We start from the raw sequence: 25555 nt of genomic DNA, 5'->3' as shown, positions 1-25555 counted from the left end.
GAGTTGTGCAACCGTCACCACAATCTACTCTTAGAACATGTTTGTTCTAATACTTGTTGTATTTTTTGTTTTTGTGGTTTTTGTTTTTGTTTTTGTTTTGAGACAGAGTCTGGCTCTGTCGCTCAGACTGGAGTGCAGTGGCATGATCTCGGCTCACTACAACTTCCACCCCTTGGGTTCAAGCAATTCTCCTGCCTCAGCCTCCCGAGTAGCTGAGACTACAGGGGTGCACCACCACGTCCAGCTAATTTCTCGTATTTTAGTAGAGAAGGGGTTTCACCAGGTTGGCGAGGCTGGTCTCAAACTCCTGACCTCAAATGATCCACCTGCTTCGGCCTCCCAGAGTGCTGGGGTTACAGGCGTAAGCCACCGCGCCAGGCCGAAACCCCATACTTCTTAACATCCACTCCCCACTCCCCTCCAACACTTCACCCCTCACCCCACCCCAGGCAACTATGAACTGACTTTCTGTCTCTACAGACCTGCTGATCCTGGGTATTTCCTATAAATGGAATCATGCAATATGTCGTTGTTTGCGGCTGGCTCCTGTGACTAGGCATAACTATTTCGAGATTCGTCTATGTTACTGCATGTGTCAATAACTCAATAACTATTGCTGAGCAGTATTCCACCTCACGGATATGCCATAATTTGTTAATCCTCTCAATTGGTGATAAAGATTTGAGTTGTTCACGATTTTGAACTACTATAAACAGAGTTGCGTATTCGTGTCCAAGTCTTTGTGTGGATGTATCTTTCGTTTCTCTCGGATAAATGCACAGGAGTGGAATTGCTGGGTCATGTGGTAACTCTACATTTAACATTCTGAAGAACTACCAAATTCTAAAGCAGATGCACCACTTTACAATCCTACCAGGAATGTATGAGGGTCCCAGCTTCTCCGTATCCTTGACAACACTTGCTGTATTTTTTATTAGTCATGTTGATGAGGCTGAAGTGGTAGCCCACTGTGGTTTTCCTCTGCATTTCCCTAATGACTAAGATGCGGAAGAAATTTTTATGTGCTTATTGGCCATTTGTATACCTTCGTTGGAGAAGCGTCTATTGAAATCCTTTTCTATTTTTAATTTTTATTAATTCAGGTTCTCTCACGAGGGTGCATAATCCTTTGCTTACTTTTATTTTTTATTTATTTTTATTTTTTATTTCCACAGGTTTAGGGGGAACAGGTGGTGTTTGGTTCCATGAATAAGTTCTTTAGTGATGATTTCTGAGATCTTGCTGCACCCATCACCCGAGCAGTGTACACTATACCCATTTACAGTCTTTTACCCCTCATCCCTCTCCCACCCTTTCCCCCGAGTCCATAAAGTCCATCATACCATTCTTACGCCTTTCTTTACCCACTTTTAAATTCAGGCATTTGTGTTTTTATTATTGAGTTGTACAGATTTTTTTTTTTTTTTTTTACTTTTTTTTGAGATGGGGTCTTGCTAGGTTGCCCAGGCTGGTCTCAAACTCCTAGGCTCAAGTGATCCTCCTGCCTTGGCCTCTCCAAGTACTGGGATTACAAACATGAGCCACCACACTTGGCCTGTAAGGATCATTTATTATTTTCTGGATACAAATTCTTTATCAGATACATGATTTTATTTGAACTTTTTTTTTTTTTTTTTTTTTTTTGAGACGGACTCTTGCTCTGTTGCCTGGGCTGGAGTGCAGTGGCACAATCTCAGCTCACTGCAACCTCCGCCTCCTTGGGTTCAAGCAATTCTCCTGCCTCAGCCTCCTGAGTAGCTGGGACTACAGGCACATGCCACCATCCCTGGCTGATTTTTGTATTTTTAGTAGAGACGGGGTTTCACCATGTTAGCCAGGCTGGTCTCGATCTCCTGACCTCGTGATCTGCCTGCCTCAGCCTCCCAAAGTGCTGGGATTACAGACGTGAGCCACCGCGCCAGGCCTGGGGGCTGGTTTTATGGCCTAGTACATGGACTATATTTCTTTTCTTTTCTTTTGAGACAGAGTCTCACTCTGTTGCCAGGCTGGAGTGCAGTGGCACGATCTCAGCTCACAGCAACCTCCACCTCCTGGGTTCAAGTGATTCTCCAGTGTCAGCCTCCCAAGTAGCTGGGATTACACGCCACCATGCCCAGCTAATTTTTAGTAAAGACAGGGTTTCACCATGTTGGCCAGGATGGTCTCGATCTCCTGACCTCGTGATCCATCTACCTTGGCCTCCCAAAGTGCTGGGATTACAGGCATGAGCCACCACACCTGGCCCTTGGACTACATTTCATATGCAATTGAGAAAAATGTGTATTCTACTTCTGTTTGGTGGAGCATCCTACAGATGTCTGTTAGGTCTAAAGGATTTGTAGTGCTGTTCAAGTCTTCCGATTTTCTGCCTAGTTGCTCTATCAATGAATGAAAGAGTGATCTCCAAATATTGTTGTTACATTGTTTGTTTCTCCCATCAATTCTGCCTGTTTTGGCTTCATGTATTTTGGGTTCTGTTAGTAGATGCACATATGTTTATAATTGTTATATTGTCTGGAGAGATCTAAACTTTTATCATTCTAAAATATCCCTCTTTATCTGTGGTAAAACTTTTGTTTTAAGATTTCTTTAGGCTGATATTTGTATAGCTACTTCAGCTCATGCAGTTATCATGGCATGTTTCTCCACCCCTAACTTTCAACATATTTGCATCTTTGAATCTAAAGTATTTCCTGGCCAGGTGCGGTGGGTCATGCCTGTAATCCCAGCACTTTGGGAGGCTGAGGCGGGTGGATCACCTGAGTTCGGGAGTTCAAGACCAGTCTGACCAACATGGAGAAACCCTGTCTCAACTAAAAAAGAAAAATATAAAATTAGCCGGACATGGTGGCGCATGCCTGTAATCTCAGCTACTTGGGAGGCTGAGGCAGGAGAATTGCTTGAACCCAGGAGGCAGAAGTTGCAGTAAGCCGAGATTGCGCCATTGCACTCCAGCCTCGGCAACAAGAGCGAAACTCCATCTCAAATAAATAAATAAAATAAATTGTAAAAATTAAGTATCTCCTATAAAAAGATATAGTTAGATCTTTTTTATTTTTTTAAAGAAAAAATTCATTCTGACAGTCTCTGCCTTAGTTTGAGTTGTTTAACACATTATCGGCATGGTTACATTTATATCTGCAGTTTTGATTTTTGTTAATTTTTATCTGTTTTGTCTTTTTGTACCACAGTTCTTCCTTTTGCATTTAGTGAATATATTCTAGTGTGACAGTTTAATCTTTTTAATGCTTTTTTACTATGTAAGTTCTTTTCTTAGTGCTTGCTTAGGGCTTACAATATTCATCTTAGCTTGTAAAATCTACTTCAGATTTACACTAGTTAATTCTAGTCAGATATAGAAACTTTAATATAGAGCTACTCTCTTCTTTGTGTGTATGTGTGCACTACTCTTCCACATATTGTGTTTCCATATGTTACAAATGGATCAATACACTGCTTTACATAATCTTATGTCTTTTTTAAGGAGCTGAGAGGAAAGTATATATTTATAGAGTTTATTACGTTAACATTTTAATTTCCCATTTCTGATTCTCTTCATTTATTTCCATGGATTTGGGCTGCCACCTGCTAAGCTCCACTGCAGCTTTGTTCACAGTCCCCTCTGTGCTTTTACTGTGAAGCTTTTTACATTTCTATATACCGTAGGTCCACCAATACAATGATATATGGTATTACATTTCTATGTGCCGTAGGTCCACCAATACAATGATATATGGTATTACATTTCTATATGCCGTAGGTCCACCAATACAATGATATATGGTATTACATTTCTATATGCCGTAGGTCCACCAATACAATGATATATGGTATTACATTTCTATATGCCGTAGGTCCACCAATACAATGATATATGGTATTACATTTCTATATGCCGTAGGTCCACCAATACAATGATATATGGTATTACATTTCTATATGCTGTAGGTCCACCAATACAATGATATATGGATTATTTTCTGCAATCACTTTCTGAACAGTTAAGAGAATTAAGAAAAAAATATGCAATTGCACTATCTTTTGTAATTATCTAAATAATTACCTTTACTAGCAATCTCTGTTTAATCATGTGGATTTGAATTATTCTCTAGTGTCACCAGCTCTCAGTCTGAGGAATTTCCTTCAGTATTTCTTGCAAGGCAAATCTGCTAGCAACAAATTATTTCCATTTTCTTCTATCTGGGAATTATTTTATTCTATCTTCTCCTCTCCTTTTATTCCCATTATACATATGTTGGTGCACTTAATAGTGTCCAACATTTCCAAGTCTTTGTTCACTTTTCTTCATTCTTTTTTTTTCTGTTCTTCAAGTTACATAATCTCTATTCATTAAGTTCATTGATTTTTCTGCCAGCTCAAATGTACTGTTCAGTCCCTCTGGTGAATTTTTCATTTGGTTAATTTCTATTTGGTTAATTGTTATATTTTCCATATCTTTAACAATATTATGTACTTGAAGAGACATTGCTATCACACCTTCCTTGAATTCTTTATTCATGGCTTCCTTTAGTTCTTTGAACCTAGTTATAATAGCTGCTTTGAAGTCTTAGTCTGCTGAGGCCACCAATGACACCCCTTCAACAAGATGTTTCTATGACTTCCTTTCTTCCCTGTATACGGGTCACACTTTCCTATTTCTTTGCATGTCTTTTATTTTTTGTTTTGTTGTTGAAAACTGGACATTTCAGATAACATTATAGCAATTTTGATACTAATACTTGTCCTGTGGGTTACTGATATTGTTATGGTTGTTGTTTGATTGGTCAATTTGTTTATTTGTTTAAACTTCTGGTTGTCCAGGCTTTTGTTTTTTCTTAAAGTAAGCAATAAAGACTTATCTCAGCCGGCTTAGATTATTCCAACTGCACATTTCATAGAAAGCACTGGCTATGGATTGGCTCCTGAGAGATCATCTCTGAGGTCTTAGGATATCCTGCTTGCTTTTGTCTGCCTGAGGCCCTGGGGGACTGGAGTCTGAACAGTCCAGTTCAGTCATGCAAGTATGTATGACTATGTGACTGACCCCAGTAAAACCCTGGGCACCACGGCTTGGGGAGCTTCCCGGGTTGTCACACTTTGTATGAGTTGTCACACATTGTTACTGAAGATTAAGCACTGCATGCCACTTCCTGGGAGGGGACACCTGGAAGCTTGCAGCTGGTTTCTCCTGGACTCCACCCTCTGTACCTCTTCCCTCTGCTGACTTAAATCTGTGTCTTTTCACTGTAACAAACCATAACCATGAGTACAACAGCTTCTCAGAGTTATACTCACGGCCCTGGATTGTCAAGCCTGAGAGTCGTCTTCGTGACCCCCGACTCACGAACCTACCAGCTTCCTCTTAGTTGCTTTCCACTAAGAGCTGCACTGCTTTCGGCAGTACCCTTAAGGCATGGAGTTCTCCAACTTTTTGTTTCAAGTAAAAAGTCAGACTCCTCCAGCAAAGCTGCACGGCCTGCCTTTCCCCCGGGCAGAAGCCCTGCATCAGAACAGAGCCGGGTGTGGGGGCCTGCTTTTCCCGATAACAGCCCCCCTCTACCAGCGGACACTGGCTGGCTGGCAGTCCCTGGTCTTCCTGTCTCGCCCCTCCTGTCATGGAACATCCATCCCGTGAGTGAGACGAGACAGGGGGCACTGGGGCCGCGGCATCCCAGCCCGCTGTGCCTGGAGCGGGCCTCCACCCTGTAGTGTGGGTTGGATGTGGAAGTGATCCCAGACTTCTCAGCAGCACCTGCCACTAACAGAGCTTCTGCAACATGGAGCTGGGGATGAGAATGCCAGCAGCCTGACCCCAGTCCTGCTCGGCTTTCAGACCTCTCTCCCATCCTGCGGTCTCCTCCTGAGACTCCCGGAGTTCTGCACACTGTGCTCACTCCCGGATGTCGGCCTCCGTGCAGGGCATCCCACCTTCTGGGTCAGGCTCCCCCCACCCACCCCACAGTCAGTTTTGCCCGGAGACTCCTCCAGCTCACAGTCCCCCTCTACCCCCGCCAGCTCACAGTTTGGCCCGGGGGCTCCCCGTCCCCACAGTCAGTCTCATCAGGGCATCGCTTCATCCGTGCAGCCTCCTTGGAGGTCCTGGAGGCAGAACAGCGCCCTGATGTTGTGCCTTGTGCCTGTGCCCTGCCTGACACCATGCTGTGGTCTGGTATCACCTGTCCATCCTCTCAGCTCCCCGAGACTCTCCTTTCCCCTTTGACAGGGTTGAGAGTTTCCTTTCGTGGGCTCCCCACACCAGCCATGCCCTGGTAATCTCTCTCACTGCACAGACGATTGCTGTGGGCCAGCCCACCTGTCTCCACCACTAGACCCATGGGCTCGTCAGAAGGGAGGGCCTGCCTGAGCCTCTGCATCCCCAGCCCCGCGCAGGGCGTGCCGTGGAGCAGGTGCTCAGCCCGTTCTTGAAAGAATAAAAGCTGTGGGGTTGGAATGGTTCATCTCCCCCGCTGTAAAAATAACATCTGGAATAATTAATAAAATAGCTATGGATAAAGTGCTGCCATGTGCCCTGTGCCTTTTAGACATTATTTAACCCTAACATGAGGCAGGTCTGATTGCCTGTATTCTCCAGGTAAGGAAACTGAAGTTTAGGACAGTTAAGCACCAACCTAGCCGGTGGTAGCATTTGAATTTGGACCAGGTCTCCAGCTTCTATAAACATTCACTCACGATGTTTCATCTGGGCCGTACACAAGCCCAGAGAGACTGGCAGAGCAGGTCAACGCCCCTGTATTTCCTGCTGGCTGTGTCCACGGAGGCCCTGGGAGGGTCAGGACCTTGTTCCAGCTCACGGATGAGCTGAGAACAGCAGCAGTCGGAAGGATCACAGTGGCCAAGAGCCGTGTCATCACCCTTCTTTGTGTGGCCCACAAAGTGTCGAGCTCTGCCCTGCTGCTCTGCAGACAGACTGGAGCCCTCCAGCCTGTCCACCTCACCCTCTCGGATAGAGACCGTGGGCAGCCACCCACTCAGGCCCAGAGCACCTGCACAGTGGGCGAAGGGCAGGCCTCGGCAGTGCAGCAAACTCCCCAACCCGCAAGAACCGCGCCGGGTTCCGGCTGAGAGCACGTGCTCACCCCACTCCCAGCTGCCCGTCTCGTGGGAAGATGTAAGCTTCCTTCCCCTGGGAAGACTCAACAGCCTGAGCACCAGCGCTGCACGGCTGACGGACGCGAACCAGGGCTGCTGCGGAGCTGGCGCCAGCACCCTCCTGACAGTTGGCGCCACCGACAGATGCATCCAGATTGGTGTCCTCTCTGCCCTGCATTCCCAGGTCACAGCTGCCAGGGCAGGAAAGGCACATGCTGGCCCCTGGCAGGTCCTATCCCAACCGCCCTTTTCAAAGTGCAGGCACTTCTCCGCTCCACAGCGGTCAGGACTCCGGTGTTCACAGCACAGAAAGCCGGTGGACGCAGGTCCTGCCTGCCCTCCCACAGCTCTGCAAGGGGACTCAGCAGGGTGGTTTTTTGGTGGTGCAGCAGAATGAACTTATTCTAAGGAGCTAAGTGAACGGCCCGAAGTTGGAACTAGGGGGCTGCCCAGGCTACACCGAGGGCCTGAAGCCCCTCAGGCCTTCGTGGGACAGAAGCCTCTCCCTCTGACAGTGCCCCACGGAAGCGCACGCGTGACAGAGACCCAGTAGCCTCAGCTGCCATCCGAGAGGGTCTCGTTGGAAAGACTGCACCGTGGCAGGGGTTTGATGCTGACTCCCGCTTCCCCTTCCCGTGTGGCTCTGCTCACCTCCACGTGCACCTCAGTCCCCTGTCTACCGAGGGAGGCCCCATCATGAGGGCATTTGAAGGTAGGGATGTGGGGTAGGGACACCACCCTGTGGCCCACTGCACCCCTGCTTGGGGCGCTGTAGCCCCCACACTCTGCCCTACTTCCCATGGGCTATGTGCCCACCTTGTGGACACAGACAGCCCACCTGGGGGAACCTGTGTCCTTGCGGCGGGAAGTGTCGGGCAATGTGGAATTGGGAGTCCGAGCAGCAGCCGTGTGGATGCTGGCCGTGGATGACGGACAGCTGGAGAGGCTCCCAGAACTGGGCTCGTGGAGGGAGCAGAGCAGAGCCAGCTCCCAGAAAGCCCCTGGCCACGGGCAGCAGCAGCTGCCTGGGCAGACTTGGGACACGGGTATCACCAGAAACACCTGCTCTCCACAGAGCCCTGAGAGGAGACCCCTCTCCATGAAGGGTACCAGAGACACAGCAGTGGCCAACGGCTCCTCCTTCCTCAGGTACAGACAGGCCTGATCCCACACTTCCCACGTGAGAGGCTGCCCCTCCCTGGGGCACTGGCCCAGCCGCTCCTGCGAGTCCCTCTGAGGATGCCCTAGAAATGTGGGCTGCTTTGAGAACCCCCATAGGGCCAGGAGGCCGACCCAGCAGTAGGGAAGCCTCCCGGTGGGGTGAGGGCTCGGGACCTCCCTGAGATGCCACACGCTGGCCCCAGACCACACGTGCAGTCACAGCGTCCTGTTTCCTGCTTGCAAAGATGGCACTCAGTCAAGGAGCGCTTTTCAGGGGAAAGAACAAATCAGTATGTTAAATGTACACATCAATTATAAATGCATTTTCATTTCAAAAGTGTTATACTGTTTTTTTAAAAAGTGTATCCTAGGCTGGGCAAGGTGGCTCACACCTCTAATCCCAACACTTTGGGAGGCTGAAGTAGGCAGATCACTTGAGGTCATGAGTTTGAGACCAGCCTGGACAACATGGTGAAACCCTGTCTCTACTAAAAATACAAAAATTAGCTGGACATGGTGATGTGCACCTGTAATTCCAGCTACTCAGGAGGTTGAGGCAGGAGAATCACTTGAACCTGGGAGGAGGAGGTTGCAGTGAGCTGAGATCATGCCACTGCACTCCAGCCTGGGCGACAGAGCAAGACTCTATCTCAGAAAAAAAAAAAAAAAAGTGTATCCTAGATCACGGAAAGGAGGTGTGTGACAGTTGTCCCTCTGCTCAGAGATTGAGGGTCTCCTCCTTCAAGTTCCAAGGCAGACAGGCAGCCTGGGCCAGCCTGTGGGGTGTCCCCCAGGAGCAGAGTGGCTGCCAAGCCCCACCTCACAGGCCAGGGCACTGGGCCCCCAGGCAAGGCTGTCTCTTAGGGCAGCAAAGGGGGTGACCCTCCCTATAGGGCACAGAAAATTTCCCTGCATCCTAAAGCCTCCCAGCCCTGCCTGCATCTCTCTGCCCCTCTGACGTGATGTTAAACACCCAACAAAACAGCGTGTTCTTGCCCCAACGTGGCCCAGCTTTGTCATCACTCTCCCATTACTCTTCAGGGAGCTCCGGGAGGTGGGCACATTGAGAAACAAACTGCAGTTGGGACACTGAGAGGGGTCATGGAGCCAGAACCCAGTCTCCAGATCCCAAGGGAGGGTGGGAAGAGGGGCTCTCGACGGGGGCTGCGGACCCAAGGAGGAGGGGGACAGCAGGGGAGTCCCCACCAACTGTCCTCTCCTCCTCTGCCATTGGGGGGGTGCACAGGTGGGCAGTGCCCCCAACTAGCTTGGCTGGCATGGAGGGTCTGAGGTGCCCAGGGCTCGCTCAGCCTCTCCAAGACACAGCTCCCATTCTGTCCGCCACCCTCCAGCTCCAGGACCGGGGCCAGTGCCTGGCACCTCTCCTTCAGGACCCACCACCCCTGAGCCTCACTGCCCCACCCAGGCCGGTCTCCTGTGCCCTGTCTCCCTCTCCCACTGACCCTGACAACCAAGCATGTCCCCTCGGGGCCTGGTCTCCCTGCAGACCGGGAGCCAAGCGTCATGTGACTGGAACCCTCACTAAAACGTGCACAGAGCCCCAGCTCCACTCAAAGCTCCAAGCCTGGCACCAGAGGGAGGAAGACAGCATCACTCAGGTGCTGTCCTCAGGATCTGGGGATTAGGAGTGGAAGCCTCCCTGCCGTCCACCGGCTCCTGGGCCCTGGGAATGCCAGGCAGGAGGCGCCCGCACACCCACATGGGGAGGGTTTCCAGCGCCAGCGCTCAGAGCCTTCCCTGAATTCTCACAGGCTGCCAACCTTGACTACCAGGAGGGCTCAGAAGCCCCTGTCCAGGGGCTGCAGGTACATCTTGCTCACGGCCTGACCTCCCCGGCACCCAGCACGGGCCTGGACTCTAACAAGACTAGGTAAGTGCTGTGTGGGGATGGAAACGCTGGACTTGGGGGGCGAGTCGGTATGCTGGGGCAGCGCACAGGGGTGCTGTGTGGGGATGGAAACGCCGGACTTGGGGGCGAGTCGGTATGCTGGGGCAGCGCGCAGGGTGCTTCGGACGCGATCCTGGCCTGAGGCCCTGCTGCCCCATGGGGTAGGTGGGAGCAGCCCAGAGCACATCTCTCCACAGGTAGCCCCTCTGAGGTCGGGAAGCCTCACCCTTCAGGCCAACGCCACCCACCCTGTGCAGATGGTCTGCTCCCACCCTGGAGACTGGCCACGGCCCACCCTCCCTACCCACCTGGGCAGAGGCCCCCTGTCCTTGGATGACTTTCCTCCCTCTCCTCTGGAAGAGCCCCTGCAACCACGTGGCTCCCTCAACCCGCGGCCTCCACTCAGCTGGTCAGCTTCGCCCACAGACAGACCCCAGCCCAGTGGCCCAGCTCCAATCCCATACACTCCTGAGGCTCAGACCTAGCCTCTCAGAGGGGCTGTGGGGAGGGTCAGGGCACACAGGCCCTCGTGCCAGGGGCAGTGCAGCCAGCACAGGGATGGGTGCACTGGCTGTGCTGGCAGACTGGTCTTCAGGGCCGCCTTCCATGCCTGACTCACGTGCAGGTCTCTAAGCCAGCACTGTTCCTGTGACGCCTCGTCTGACGTTTTCTAAACTCTAGAACTCAGAGAGAAAGGGGACCTGGGTGGACCCAGGGAAGGACAGGACACCGAATGTGCCCCTGCTTCAGGGGGTCAGGCCCTCGGAGCCAAGCGTGGGGGTGGAGAAGCAGCTGAGGCCACAGCATGGAGCCCTCAAGGTTTGCAGGTAAAAAGGAACATTCCACAAACGTCAGCACACGTGACTGTCACAGCCATCTTACAGAGAGGGACCCCTATCCCCGTTTTACAGATACAAAAACTGAGGGATGAATGATTAAGTCACACCAAATTTGCACAGTGATGATCTTTTGGTGCCTCCAAGTCTGATGTGGTGACTGAAACCTCCCGTCTTCCAGATGCCTCAGGGTGCCCATGAGGTCTCAATCATTTCCCCCGGCCTCCTCTGTATTGAGGCACTCATACTCCAGCTGAAAAGCAGATTCAAGAGGAAGCAGGAGGCCGGGCGCGGTGGCTCAAGCCTGTAATCCCAGCACTTTGGGAGGCCAAGGCGGGCGGATCACGAGGTGAGGAGATCAAGACCATCCTGGCTAACACGGTGAAACCCTGTCTCTACTAAAGACACACACAAAAAATTAACCGGGTGTGGTGGCGGGCGCCCGTAGTCCCAGCTACTCAGGAAGCTGAGGCAGGAGAATGGCGTGAACCTGGGAGGTGGAGCTTGCAGTGAGCCGAGATGGTGCCACTGCACTCCAACCCAGGCGACAGAGCGAGATTCCGTCTCAAAAAAAAAAAAAAAAAAAAGAGGAAGCAGGAGACATCTCTGGTTACTAACATCACCCAGTTTGTCAGATTAAGCTCAGGCACTGAGCAGTGTCCGGAAAGGCCAGATTCCTGGGAGGGGAAGGGTAGCCTGCTTCTGGAGGGTGCAGCCGGCTTTGGGGCAGGGTATCCAGCAAAGGCGAGGCTGGGAAAGAGCCTCAGAGTCGCCTTGACTGGACCCAGTGTGTCGGGAATCCACACGGGGCTCTTAGCCTGCGCACATCAGAATTACACCCCGGCTTTCCCTAAAAGACCTGCTCAGGCCTCCTCTGGAGAATCAAATCTGGGGTCTAGAGAGCTTGGCACATGTCTATGGATATGGTGGAGACACACCCTGTGTATCTGCCGACCGGTCAGGCCCTGCTTCTCCTGCTAAACATACCGGTGTCAGGGAACTCGACCCCCTGGGCCCCACAACTCCCACCTTATGACGGATCAGGAGGAGCAGCCTCTCTGGACTCATGTCTGAGCACAGATAAACATTCATTGCCCCGACCACAGAAGCCCCATCAATGCCCTGCACCAACTGCCTGAGTGTCCCAGCTGCCTGGCTGTCCAGCTCTGGCCTGGCTTCTTTCCTCCTTCTGCTAAAGACAGACCTCTGACCCTAGAACTGCCCCCGCACCTCCTGAGAGCATCCATCCAAGCAAAGTCCAGCTTCCGCAAGCCCCTCTCACCAGGCCCGAATCCTGCCCTAAGTCCCTTCTCTCTCGCCGTCCCATGTTGCTCTCCCCACGTGCACCTCCCCACGGCGAGCCCCCACAGGCAGGTTCCTGAGGGTCTTGGAGGGAGAGTGCTGGCCTGGGGGCGCTGAGAGGGAGGACTGGCTTACGCTACACAGCCAAGCGGGGCAGGGAGGCTGGCAGAGGGCCAGCAGCCTGGTCCTGCCTGGCAGTCGGTGTGGGTGGCTCCTGGGAGCCCAGCACCCGAAGTGAGATGACTCTTGGGTTGTGGGGGCCTCAGATGACCAGTCACCCCAGGCTGACAGTCCCCAGGCCCTAGGCCCTGGCAACACCAGCCGGCAAGGACACAGCACTGATGACGCACAGACAGGCTTGGTTCGAGCTGAGCACTCAGCTGAGGAAGCCCGAACCACTGGTCTCTGTGAGCCTGGCTCATTGCACTGCCCGCCTGCTGCCCCAGGATCGTCCTGGGCTCCGTGCGTGGGGCACCCAGGGAGCGGATGCAGGAAGGGGCTTATTTGAGCTCTCAGAGAAGGTCCTGGGCAACAGACCTTGAGCCAGGCCTGCAGGGAGATGGCCGCCTTCTGGCCGAGGTGGGCCTGGCTTGATCGAGGTATAACTGATACACAACAAACTCACACACTGGAAGCACAACCTGAGGGTTTCGACAGGTGCAGAGTCAGCAGCAAATGTCCACTGCCTCTGTCCTTCCTCAGCCGCCCTCCGGCTCCCGCCCACCCTCACCTGTCCCCAGGCAGCCACCTGTGGGCTTTCTGTCACTGTAGGTTCGCATTTGGGATCACACCGTAGGTCTGGCTTCTGCCACTGGGCCTGGTTCCCTGGAGGCCAGTCCGGACTGGTGTGTAGGGCAGCAGCTCCCTCCCTGCTAGTGCTGCTCTGTGGATGTGCCGCCCTGTGAGTCGCTTTCAGCTTTTCTCACAAGCTTGAGTCCTTGCACAGAGGCAAACTGCCACACCTGACCCAGCTTCTCCCACCGGCCACATCCATGGTGCTCTGAGGCGGATGTTCTCCTGGTCAGCGTGCCTCTGTAAAAACACACTTTCTTGGCCGGGTGCAGTGGCTCGAGCCTGTAATCCCAGCACTTTGGGAGGCCGAAGTGGGCGGATCACGAGGTCAAGAGACCGAGACCAGCCTGGCCAACATGGTGAAACCCCATTTCTACTAAAAATACAAAAATTAGCCGGGAGCAGTGGCTGGTGCCTGTACGGGGTTCCCACGATCCTCCTGCCTCAACCTCCCAAGTAGCTGGGACTGCAGGTGTGTGCACCATGCCACGCTAATTTTTTTAAAACATTTTTGTAGAGATGGGGTCTCACTATGTTGCCCAGGCTGGTCTGGAACTCCTGGGCTCAAAAGGCTCCCAAAGTGCTGGGATTACAGGTGTAAGCCACCATGCCTGGCCAAAAACTTACTTTCTACCTAGAGCAGGAACTCTGGCCGGCAACATTAGGCAGCAGCAGCAGCATCACACTTGGCCAAGTTTCAGAGATGGCTTTTCATTCAACTCCACTGGTTCTAAAAAAAACACGGTGGGCCGGCTGGCTCACGCCTGTCATCCCAGCACTTCGGCTGGGATTGGGCTGTTGGCTCCGAGGGTGGGGCCAGGGGGGCGGTGCCAGGGGGCAGGGCCAGGGTTCGGAGCACTACCTGTCCTAGGGAAATGCGCTGAGTCTGTGTGCGGCCAGGTCAGAACCCCAAGGAGGCCCTGAATCCAGAGGGCCCCCGGTTGATGTTTCTGGAGACATGAACTCCTGAAACCTTCTCTCCAAAGTTGGGTGGAGCACAGCCTGCTCTCCAGGTGTGGGTTGGGCACAGCCTGCCTCACCTCTGCGTGCCTGCCCTCCCACCGGCTTCGGTCAGGTGTCCTCAGCCCTTCCTGAGACTCTAGCCACTGTTTATAACCTGGGGAGGCACCAGAGCCTGCAGAGGATCTGAATTCCCTCTGGGTTTCCCATAGGAGTCACTGACCCCAAACGTTTTGTTTGCTTCTGCCACTGAGGGCAACCAGCTCCCTGGCTCAGGAGAAGTGCTGTGTCTCTCTGGAGCCCGTATGTGACTTCCTCACCTCTGAAATGGGCTGCCCCTCACCTTCTGCCGGTTATAAGGCGGTGAGGTTTAAACCATATTGCCCATTGGCCCGTCCCTGGCTGCGGGACCCTCATGGGGATGGTGCTGCTCGTGAGGCCCTCCAGCCCTCACGTTGCCCTGTTGTAAAGGAGGCCAGGCACCTTTGGAGATGTCAATCATGGCCCAACAAGCAGGGGGAGCTTGAGAATGTGTGTTTTACAGAGGGACCATCTGGTGAGGTCAGGGGAGACCCCAAGGGGGCAGAGGCAGGGTCTGGAGGAAAAGCACAGGTGGGACCCGTGCCCCCACCTTGGAAGGGCAGTGTGGGAGAAGAGGCCCATAGCAGGAGCAAGCACTGGTACCTCTGAGCAGCAACGCAGCCAAGGTTGGTAAGTCCAGGGTGGCAGGAGGCACAGCCCAGGGGAGGCACCGAAGGCCTCCTGGCAGGCAGCTGGCTCCCCCGTCGGGTCTGCCCTGCCCACTCCGTCATGCAGGAGACCAGCCTCTGTAGGGTTCAAGAGGGCAGCCTGCCCTGGCTCAGGGTCTCCAGCCTTGGGTTCCTGCTGAGACCTTCACCCAGAAGAGTTCAAGGATGTAGGTGGCTCCCTGGCAGAGGCCCCAGGAACCTGGAGTTTATTTAGACCCTCCTTCCCCCACAAAAGCGGAGGGGCCCAGTGAGTCCTAGTGGGACTTCTCAATCGTATGCCATGAGTGGGTATTGGCTGCCCCGTGCTGAACAGCTGCCAGGACTGCGGAGAGGAGGAGATCCCAAGATAACTGAAAATCTGGCCCCATCTATCTTGGAAATAGAAAGGAGGCAGATATCCTCTCGTCCTACCCTCTGGCAGCTCAGCTAAGCCTCAGCCAGAACCCTGGCTCATGAGGACAGACCCTCACCGCCTACAAGAGGTGACAGGGGGTGTTGTCAGCAGAGCAGTGGAGCCCACGCCCGGGGCAGCCCCACAGTCCCCACTGCACTTCGCCCCCTTCATCCCTGCACAAGCTGAGCCAATGAGCTACCCCCAATCTGCCAAGACGTTCTTTCTTTTTTCACTTAACTGGAGCCCTTTTCTGTCTTTGGCAATCAAGATCCTTCACTAGTAAAGAAACTGGTACAAGGATCCCTGCTGGTAAGAGATCTGCAGGAAGGTGGGGAGGAGGGCTGGGACTGGGGATTTCACCTGGTTGAAGCCAAAAGCCGTGGAAATACATTACCACTGTGGAAGACAGGGAACTCCGACATCCCACTGCCTGCATGGCCAGCCCCTAAATAAACCATAAATGGTGGCCAAGTGACTACTGGGTGCTTTGGCGGGGAAACAGCTCTTGCTACAAAATCCAAATGAAAGGCATGGAGAATCCGAGGACTGCCGGGTGCGCTTGCTGCTTCTAACTGCCCTGTACAGCTTCAAGTGAGGCAATAACATACTCTGTCCTAGCAGGGCCTCTCTACCACTCCACATAAAGTACGAGTATCTCTTCTTTCCTGCAGCCACCGGCCTGAGATATCCCTGAACCAAAAGCAGTCTGACTCCACTAATCTGCAGACTGGCTCTACCGACCTGCAGACTGACTCCACCGACCTGCAGACTGGCTCCACCGACCTGCAGACTGGCTCCACCGACCTGCAGACTGGCTCCACCGACCTGCAGTCTGGCTCCACCGACCTGCAGACTGGCTCCACCGACCTGCAGTCTGGCTCCACCGACCTGCAGACTGGCTCCACCGATCTGCAGACTGACTCCACCGATCTGCAGACTGGCTGGCGCATTACACAGCCAGAGGATGTGTTGTTCCCTTGCTCCTCGAGTGACAGTCAGGGTACGGTTTGGGAAAGAGGGGGACCCTCACCTTAGGAGTGGGGATGCACTGGGGGCTCACACCCCACTGAACCCTTGCTCCTCTCTCTGGCTGCTTCAGGCTGTTATGCCCTCCCCAGCGAGTCACCCTGCTCTGCTCATGCCCACCCTGGCCCCTTTCCCTGCCTCCAGGCGAAAGAGCAGAGTCAGATCCCAGCATGGCCAGGGGAACCAATTACAAGTGAAACCATCAGGGAAAAGACTCATGCTTCAGAGAATGAGGACTGTGCCAACATACACCAGCAAACAACAGGGAGAATGGTGAGAACGGGTTTGGAGCATCCCCAACCCTGGGGGAAGAGCATCACCCCAGGCCAGGGCAATGTGCTGCTGCAGGTGCGCCCGCCATGCTGGAGGCCAAGAGCCAGCAGGTGAGCTGTTGGTCCCCTGAATCCTCAGCTTGACAGTGGCCCCACAAAGTGAAACTGAAAAGCCAGAATGCCTTGAAGGAATCAGAATCCAAGAATCTGAGGGGATACAGTGCTGGTGGAGACCGACCAAGAGCAACCTGCACAGCATCCCTCACCATGTCTCCAGGGGAGCCAAAAAGACCTGTGCCAGCCCAAATCACCAAGAAACACTTAGGAAGGGGAATGCCAACCGCTTGGAATATTGCCACAGACCTCGTTCTCTGTCAGCTGGAGACGATCACGGGAGACCTTCCCGTTGGTGGAAATTCTACAGATGAGAACAGTGAGGCACGACAGAGGATGGGAGGAAGCACTCAGGTGCTGGCAGCCAGAGGAACACCAGGATGTTCTCACGCTCCTTGGCACTGATGACTCACCCACGGCGCTGCTAGGACTGAAATCGACAGGTAATGCCAATAGGGTCCTATTTGATGTGTGTAATACTAATAGAAATGTGGAAAAAAAAACTTTTTAGGCTGGGCGCGGTGGCTCACACCTGTAATCCCAGCACTTTGGGAGGCCAAGGCAGGCAGATCATGAGGTCAGGAGTTCGAGACCACCCTGGCCAGCATAGCGAAATCCCGTCTCTACTAAAAATACAAAAAATTAGCTGGGCATGGTGGTGTGCGCCTGTAATCCCACCTACTTGGGAGGCTGAGGCAGGATAATTGCTTGAACCCGGGAGGCGGAGGTTGCAGTGAGCTGAGATCACACCACTACATTCCAGCCTGGGTGACACAGTGAGACTCTGTCTCAAACAAACAATCACTTTTTAAAACTAGGTCTAGTAGGCAGCAGTCTACCATGAGTGCCTAAAACAACATCTGGCGCATAGTAGGTGTTCGACAAATATTTGCTGAATAAACTCCATTGCCGCTTGCCCAATTCCCAGATTTTGCTCAATAGACCCAAAACTCCTTGAGTTCTGGGGAGGCTGGTCACCTGCGTAACACCACAGGTGTATGCTGTGAACCTTCCAGAGCCTCCTAGACAGGGAAGTACCTGGACCTCCTGGCACCACTGAGGGCTGGTTCTGAGCTGACACTGTTTCTGGCAGCCCAGGATGTCTCCAAGCCTGCCACCAGGAGTGAGGCTTGCCAGAGGCAGTGGCACGCAGGCCATGACGAGAGCGGTGCCCTGCGTCCACCTCGTGGCAGCCCACTGGGATCCCAAACCTGTCCTGTGACAATTTCCCTAGCTCCTGAATGCTCAGGTGACAAGCACATGCCAGGGCGTGGCAAGAACTCCATCGTGGCTCCCTGAGCCATGTGTGGAGGCTTCTATGGTGGGAAAGGCTACATGGATGGCTCTGCAACACCCTCCCCTCCACAACTGTGGCTCATGAGCAACACTTCATCTCTGGAGATGGAGAAACCACCAGCACCCAAGGCAGAAAATGCGGCTGCATTCCCCCTTAACTTGCCAGGTAGGCTCGTGCAGGAGACACGGGGCCTTGAAGATGCAGCGGACGGCTATGGGCTCAATCAAGTGCATTCTCTCAACAGCTGTGCTGTCCCACTTATGACCTCCCTAATGGACTGAACCTGTCACAATCCTTGACATAGTACAGAGCCACTGACTGGATGAAAACTGTCTCTGTGTGTGTGCACCTGTATGTACACCTGTGTGTCTGCGTGTGTGCCTGTGTGTCCCAAGTGTGTATGCCTGTGTGTCTATGTGTTGCCTGTGTGTGTGTGTGCCCGTGTGCACCTACGTGTGCCTCTGTATGCCTGTGTGTGTTCCTGTGTGTGTGTTTCCTGCTGCAGTACTCAGGAATCCATGGAAGTGGGTTCACTTCCCTGTCATGGGGCACAGCATCCCACCTTCATGACATGTCTTGGCTCAATGATTCTGTGCCACAGTTTAGCCAACAACGACCTTGACTTTTCTCTCCCGAGGACCTCATGCGGGCCTTCTGCACACTGCTAGGTCTTGGAGGAAACCAAGTAGCAAAGTACCCTAAGTGTCAGGACATACATGTACCAGAGTGCAGGACACACATTCTATGAAAATACAGGGACCTGCCACTTCAGTGATGGCTCCAGGCAGGCAGCAGGCATGTCCAGCTATCTGGAACATTTTGAAATACCCCCTCGAAAGCCAAAGTCATGCTTGGCACACACGATGCTGGGAGGGCCTCTGGATTTTTGAGACAACATATTTTCCTCTTGGGTGTGCTGCTCCTCTGACTCATTTGCTGGGTGATCCCCAAGGCGGTGCAGCTGTGTGGGCCCCTGGCAGGTGCAGGCTCTCCGAGTGGTCTGCCTGCACGGGGAGGGACTCTGCCACACGGCTGTCATGCCCCACAGATCCCACAGTGCCCAACGTGCTCGAGCAGATCTGTATGCTGTGTACAGTCTGCACCAAGTGCCACCAGAAGTCACACCTGGGGCCTTGGGGTCCTCCTCCTGGGCTTGGTGGAGACTCGCTGCATCTCGGCTAACAGAGTCTGACTGGGAGACCCGGACAATCTGAGGTTCCCAGAATGAAGTGGGCCTTTTCTGGCCCAGTCCAGCACCCATCATCAGGGGAACCTCATAGGACCAATCCCTGGGGACACTAGGAGGCACCAGGCAGTGACTCAAGCACGTAGCTCCCCTGCCCGCCCCACAGCCTGTGTCCTCATGGGGTATTCCTTACGACCAATGTCCAAGAGGAATAAGTATGAACTCCGCTGTCGGTGGCTCGGCAAGGCCCACTCACACGGCCAGAAGTGGACTGCTGTGCCAGTCAGAGCCCCTCCCATGTGGACAGCAGAAAGGAGACCCTCTGAGGGGCACAGTTGATCTCCCTGTGGTGTGCATGGGGAGGCCTCAGGTGTCTCAGGACCTACAGGGACCTGAGGCAGACACATGGCAGAAAGTATGGAAAGTCGTCTCCGAATAGATGGGGAACTGGAGGACAGCGTGTCTCTGCAGTACTTTCCCAGGAGCCTCCCAGGCAGCAGCACGCAAGGTGGCTGAACAGAGATGTCCAGCGGCTTCTCCTCCAGCCACACTCTGCCTGCTCCCGGAGCTTCTGGGGCCAGCTGGGTGACTCAGATTCTGCCCAGGCATCTCAGATTCTGTCCAGCCACCTTCCCCTCACCTGGGCAACTCCTTGCCACCCTTGCTGTGGCTGCAGCAGAACCAAGGTCCAGGGCTCACCATTTCACAAATACACTCACATTTCCTTATTTCCTTCCTTCCTTCCTTCCTTCCTTCCTTCCTTCCTTCCTTCCTTCCTTCCCTCCCTCCCTCCCTCCCTCCCTCCCTCCCTCTCTCCCCCCTTTCTTTCCTTCCTTCCTTTTTTCTTTTTCTCTTTTTTTTGAGATGGAGTCTCGCTCTGTCACCCAGGCTGGAGTGCAGTGGTGCTAACTTGGCTCACTGTAACCTCTGTCTCCCGGGTTCAAGCAATTCTCCTGCCTCAGCCTCCCAAGTAGCTGGGATTACAGGCGCCCACTACCAGGCCCAGCTGATTTTTGTATTTTTAGTAGAGATGGGGTTTCAACATGTTGGCCAGGCTGGTCTCGAACTCCTGACCTCAGGCAATCCACCCCCGACTCCACCTCCCAAAGTGCTGAGATTACAGGCATGAGCCACTGCACCGGCCCACACTCACATTTTCTAATAAAACCTTCACACTAACCCTGAAAGGTGTGGAGGGCGTGGAATCATCACCCACATCTTTCAAAACAAAGACCCAGGTGGTTATGTGACTGTCCCAAGATTGCACACCTCCTCAATGACAGAGTCAGCATTTGAAGCGGGTCTGAGCTCTTCCAAGCCATCTCCTGCACTCACCAGCACAGGTTCCCGAAAGGCCGCCTTCTGCCCTCTCCACTCTTGATGCCTGTATCACTTCATTATCGCTGGGGGTGGGAGCTGATGCCAGGCCCTCAGAGGGGCTGAGGGCAGGGCTCCTGCAGGTCTGTCCTGGGTCACCTGGCTTCCTGCCCCTTTCACCAGAGCTCTCGGCCACAGAACTCCGACCCCAACCTCCAGTCTTCAACTCTGGGAGGAGGTGACTGCACAGCCAAGTAGGGCGCCCTCCCCGCCTCCCGCCCCTCCCGCCCCTCCCGCTCCAACAGCCCCACACACGTCTGCCTCCACCTGGACCCGCAGCTGATAGCTGGCGGCTCTTCCCCGCCTCGCCTTTCATCCAGTTGCTCCCGCAGTCGGAGGCCAGCACCACCGGTGTCGCAACCGCCCTCCCGCTTGCTCACCTGGGGAGGTGGGGCTTGGCAACCTGTGGCCGGCCACCCCTGACAGTGCCCGGGAGCCCCCTGCCCACTTTGGGGTTCCCGTGGGGGCAGCGAGGTGGAGGCGTCCCAACTGAGTAGGTCTGGATGGTGAGCGGACCCGGAAATCGGGCCAGAGAGGGGGCACCCCGGGCAGGAGCCCAACAGCTCCGACCCCAGTTCCAGCTCCTTGTCGCTGCTGCGCCCTCACGTACCCTCAGCCCGGGGAATAACACAACAGCAACCACTTCTCCGGCACCCACCGGGCCGGCACCAGCCCTCCTTCCCGAAACAGGCGGTACTGCGCCAAGCGGCAGAGGCTCCGAGTGCCCCGCGCGCCCAGGCCGGTCCGGGCAGAGGCTCCGAGTGCCCCGCGCGCCCAGGCCGGTCCGGGCAGAAGCTCCGAGTGCCCCGCGCGCCCAGGCCGGTCCGGGCAGAGGCTCCGAGTGCCCCCGCGCGCCCAGGCCGGTCCGGGCAGAGGCTCCGAGTGCCCCGCGCGCCCAGGCCGGTCCAGGCGCGGGGAGGCCGGTTCAGGCGCTCGCCCTTGCCCCCTCAGGGGCTCGCCCGGGTCCGCCGTCCCTACCGCCCCCTACGGAGCCCCCTTCTTCCCCGCGCTCTAGGGGGCCCCACTTCGCAGGACGCCGCCTCCGGTCTGCACGTCGGAAAGTTGGGAGCGGCGTGGAGCCGCGAGGGTGTCCCCACCCACCGGGTGCCCAGGGGACGGCCCCGGGCGCAGCGGCCAGCGCAGGCTGTGCTCCTCCCCACCCGCGCAGGGCGCCGCGAGCCCGACCGCAAGTCCTGGACGCCAGCTCTCACCTTGAAGAAGCTCCGGAGGAAGTGCACGACGCTGAGCATGGTGGCCGCCGGGGCGCACGGACCCCGGCCGCAGCACTACGCGCCTCCCCGCGCCGCGGAGCCGGCTCCACCGACACCGCCCCGCGCCCCGCCCTAGGGTCCACCCCGGCGCCCGCGCTGGGACGCTCCGCCCCAGCAAACCTGGCCACTCGAGGCGCGTGAGGGTTTCTGAGCGCGTCCAGGCTCCTGCCCCGCCCGCCCCCCGGCTTTGGTCACCCGCGGGACTGGGCACGCACAGACACACAGCGAGCTGGCCACAGACCCGGCCCACGGGCCCCCGGGATCGTCCCGCCCAGCGGAGCTCCTGGGCCGCCTGGGAGCCTAGGAGTGTCTTCTCAGAGAGAAAGCAGCAGGCGGCTTGCATTTGCACGTCTCCAGTTTGGCGCGGGTTCCCTCGGCCTGCCCTCCGCACAGGACACTCAGGTGCCTCCGCCCTCCTGGGGGCAGGGGCGGCCTCTCTGCTGAGTTGTGATTGTCAAGCTCGGAGAACTTTCAGAGCTCAGTCCGCCCAGCGTTCTTGTTTATCAATTGTGGAAACGGAGACCCAGAGAGGCTCCGCAGCGCGCCGGCACTCACACGCCTGCTGGGGACAAGTGTGGACTAGGATACCTGGGACCGAAGTCTTGGCTTCCAGCTCCCTCTTGTCTCCCACCTACCTTTCCGGGTATGTCTTGCAGATAGGATGTGAGTGAATAGTCACACCCATAACCATTCAGGAGCGCAGCTTTCTGCTAAGGGGCAAAGGGAAGTCCTCGCTGCTTTCTTTGCAGGGGTTAAGGAGGCGGGGCCTGCCCAGGAAACTCTAACCAGCCCTAGGACGGCACTATTTTAAAATCAGAAGAAAAAAACTGAGTATAATAAAATAATAATGAGTCTAGCCTGGAGTATATTCATAAAGATGAATATGAATGCAGTTGTAAACTCTAATTTTAAATGTTTTATTTTATGCAGGAAGAGGCCCACGAAGGTTAAGACCCCAGGGCCCATGTGCACCGTACTGCAGCCCTGTTCTGTCCACCATTTCTGGGATCGGCGCCCCACAGAGGAAGAGCATCTGCCCAGACTGGCCCTTTGCACCCCCGCTCAAGCCTTGCACCCACGCCCAAGTCCTAGCCCCACTGAACGCTATGCCTGGTCAGCAGTGGGTGTCCAGGGGTGCTGGTAGTGTGTGTATTTTCCCTACACCCAACCTGTCTCTGCCTCTCCCCAGGCCCTCAGAGCAACCAGGCCAGGGCGAGAAGCTTGGGAGGTAGAAACCCAGAGGACGCACTGTGAAGCCATCTGAAGATCCTGCGTCCCCTGTCCCACCCTTTTTGTCATCCAGGGTCCATGACTGTGCCAGAAGCACGTCCCTGAGGCCCATGGTGGTGGGAGGAGGGCGTGGGATTGGGATCTGGCCACCTGGCCGTGCTGCACACCAATTGTGTAATCATGATCATCTGCTCTAAACACGTATCTTTAACATTGGAAAGGAATGACCGTCTGGTGGGGTTGCCATGGAGAGTACGTGAGAAATTAAACCTCACAGGTGCTCAGCAAAAGTTAATTCCCTCTTCTTTGAAGGCTTAAAGCGCTAATCCCCTGGAGGGTCCAGTGAAAATACACAACACCTGGCCACAGGTTCCATTGTTATCTGGACTCCTCTGTCTGACCAGTGGACAGCCCTGGACCTGGCTTCTCAGACCTGAAATCAGAACCACGTAGAGGGCACCATAGAGCTTAGGCTGCTGCCCCTCACCGCTGCCACCCTGGCGCAGGATCTGGGGTGGGGCCTGAGGATTTGCATTTTAACGTGTTTCCAAGTGACCCTGAAGCTGCGGGCACTGGGACCACACTTAGAGAACCCCTGGTTCAGGCTCTGGAGCCTGGGCCAGCCTCCCTGTGTAGCAGAGGATCAGACCCCAGCTTGGAGGATAACCGTCAGGGTGGCTCCATTCATCAGGCATCCGCTGTGTCCCCGCATGCCCAGATCCCTGCCACAGTGCAACCTCCCTGGAGGAATGACATCCAGTGCTCAAGGGGAAATAAGTTAGAGGTAGTTTATGTCTGTCTTTTTGTTCTGGCGAACACGGTTTTAGGAGGATTTTACTGTACTGTGGTATGCTCTCTCTTTTGCCAATATTAAAAATAAGAAAGACAGGCCTGTTTGATTTGCTGAAGGATTTGTACAATAGGGTTTCTAGTCAGTGGAGCCTCCCATGTTTAAATATGACCCCGACTTCATGTCTGCCACATATAGCAATTAAACCGGTTCAGCAGCATAGGGGGGTGAAGTGAGTGGTAGGAGAGAAAAACATTGCAGCAGGTGCCAAGTGGCAGGGAGAATGTGGGCACGGGGTGGACTGATGGAGCTTACAGGGGCCTGTGCTTTCCTCGCTGGGCAGCCTGGGCCACCCGCTTTACTTCGCTGACCCAGGGACCACAGGCTCACATAGACACAGACCTACACTACCAACTGGGGCCTGAGTCACAGAAGACAGAAATTTCCCCTGGCTACTGAAGCAGGAAAGGGAGTTTTGCAAGAAGATGGAGTAAGGCATAGGCAGGTGGAGGGTGCTGACCCGGGAAACAAGCAGCCAGCCAGCCACGACAGCAGTGGCAGCTGGAGCTCACCAGACAGACTAGCCACTAGGGAGGCTGGGGCTGGTGCCTCTCCCTGAAGCTTTGCTGGTAGACTCTGGCCTCCTGTAATCTCTGCCAACAATCCCTGGGTCCCTGCAGCTCCAAAGATGTAACGTCCAGGACCACCCACGTGTTGCTGTCTGACTGCTGGGGGAGCCTTTACAAGGAGGGCATGAGCCTTCAGCTAGCCTGGTGGGAAGCCGGCCTGCTTGTACAGCTGTCACAGGTCGGGGACAGAGATCAGGGACACGTTGGAAACAGAATCTTAAAAGAGCTCCTCAAGTCAGAAAACTGGGCTGACCCTAAAGATGGCATTCTCCGGGGTGAATGCATAGTGCCGAGTTCAGACCACGTGATCCTGACAGCGGGCAGCGCCTGCAGAGAGCAAGCTCGGACAGACAGGGAGGGGTAGTGGCAGGTGGTCAGCCACAGACAGGCACGGGGACGCTGGTGTTCCCTCTAGGCTGGACCCAGGAGGAGGCAATGCCCAGGAGAGGGGCTCCACTGCTCCTCCCCAGCTCTTCAAGTTACACTTCCTCCCTCTCTCCCTCCCTGCCTCTCTCTGTCTCTTTTCTTTTCTTTTCTTTCTTTTCTTTCTTGCCTCACTCTGTTGCCCAGGCTGGAGTGCAGTGGCACCACCTCACCTCACTGCAATCTCCACCTCCCCGGTTCAAGCAATTCTCCTGCCTCAGCCTCCCAAGTAGCTGGGATTACAGATATCGACCACCACGCCCAGCTAATTTTTTTGTTTTTTTTTTTTTTGTTTTTTGGTTTTTTTGAAACAGAGTCTCGCTCTGTCATCCAGGCTGGAGTGTGGTGGCGCAATCTCGGCTCACTGCAAGCTCCGCCTCCCAGGTTCTCGCCATTCTCCTGCCTCAGCCTCCCGAGTAGCTGGGACTATAGGTGCCCGCCACCACGCCCAGCTAATTCTTTTGTATTTTTAGTAGAGACGGGGTTTCACTGTGTTAGCCAGGATGGTATCTATCTCCTGACCTTGTGATCCGCCTGCCTCGGCCTCCCAAGTGCTGGGATTACAGGCTTGAGCCACCACGCCCGGCCTTTTGTATTTTTAATAGAGATGGAGTTTCACCATGTTGGCCAAGCTGGTTTTGAACTCCTGACCTCAAGTGATCCACCTGCCTCGGCCTCCCAAAGTGCTAGGATTACAGGTGTGAACCACCATGGCTGGCCTTGCGTT

General features: G+C 54.6%; 1 protein-coding gene across 3 annotated transcripts in view; it reads right to left on the bottom strand.

The window, feature by feature from the left end:
• ARHGEF4 (Rho guanine nucleotide exchange factor 4) overlaps positions 1-21777 on the bottom strand; it is a 210197-nt gene extending 188420 nt beyond the window's left edge. For all 3 annotated transcript variants that reach the window (XM_028830589.2, XM_077956712.1, XM_077956713.1), the window contains exon 1: positions 21697-21777. In XM_028830589.2, coding sequence (XP_028686422.2) covers positions 21697-21735 — 39 coding nt within the window. In that variant the 5' untranslated portion in view covers positions 21736-21777. The remainder of the gene's footprint in view (positions 1-21696) is intronic.
• Between the last annotated feature and the right edge of the window lie 3778 nt (positions 21778-25555).

The sequence above is a fragment of the Macaca mulatta genome, chromosome 12 (assembly GCF_049350105.2).
Source record: "Macaca mulatta isolate MMU2019108-1 chromosome 12, T2T-MMU8v2.0, whole genome shotgun sequence".
Taxonomy (NCBI): Eukaryota; Metazoa; Chordata; class Mammalia; order Primates; family Cercopithecidae; genus Macaca; species Macaca mulatta.
Note: the sequence above shows the minus strand (reverse complement) of the source record. Positions and strands in the feature narration are given on the sequence as shown.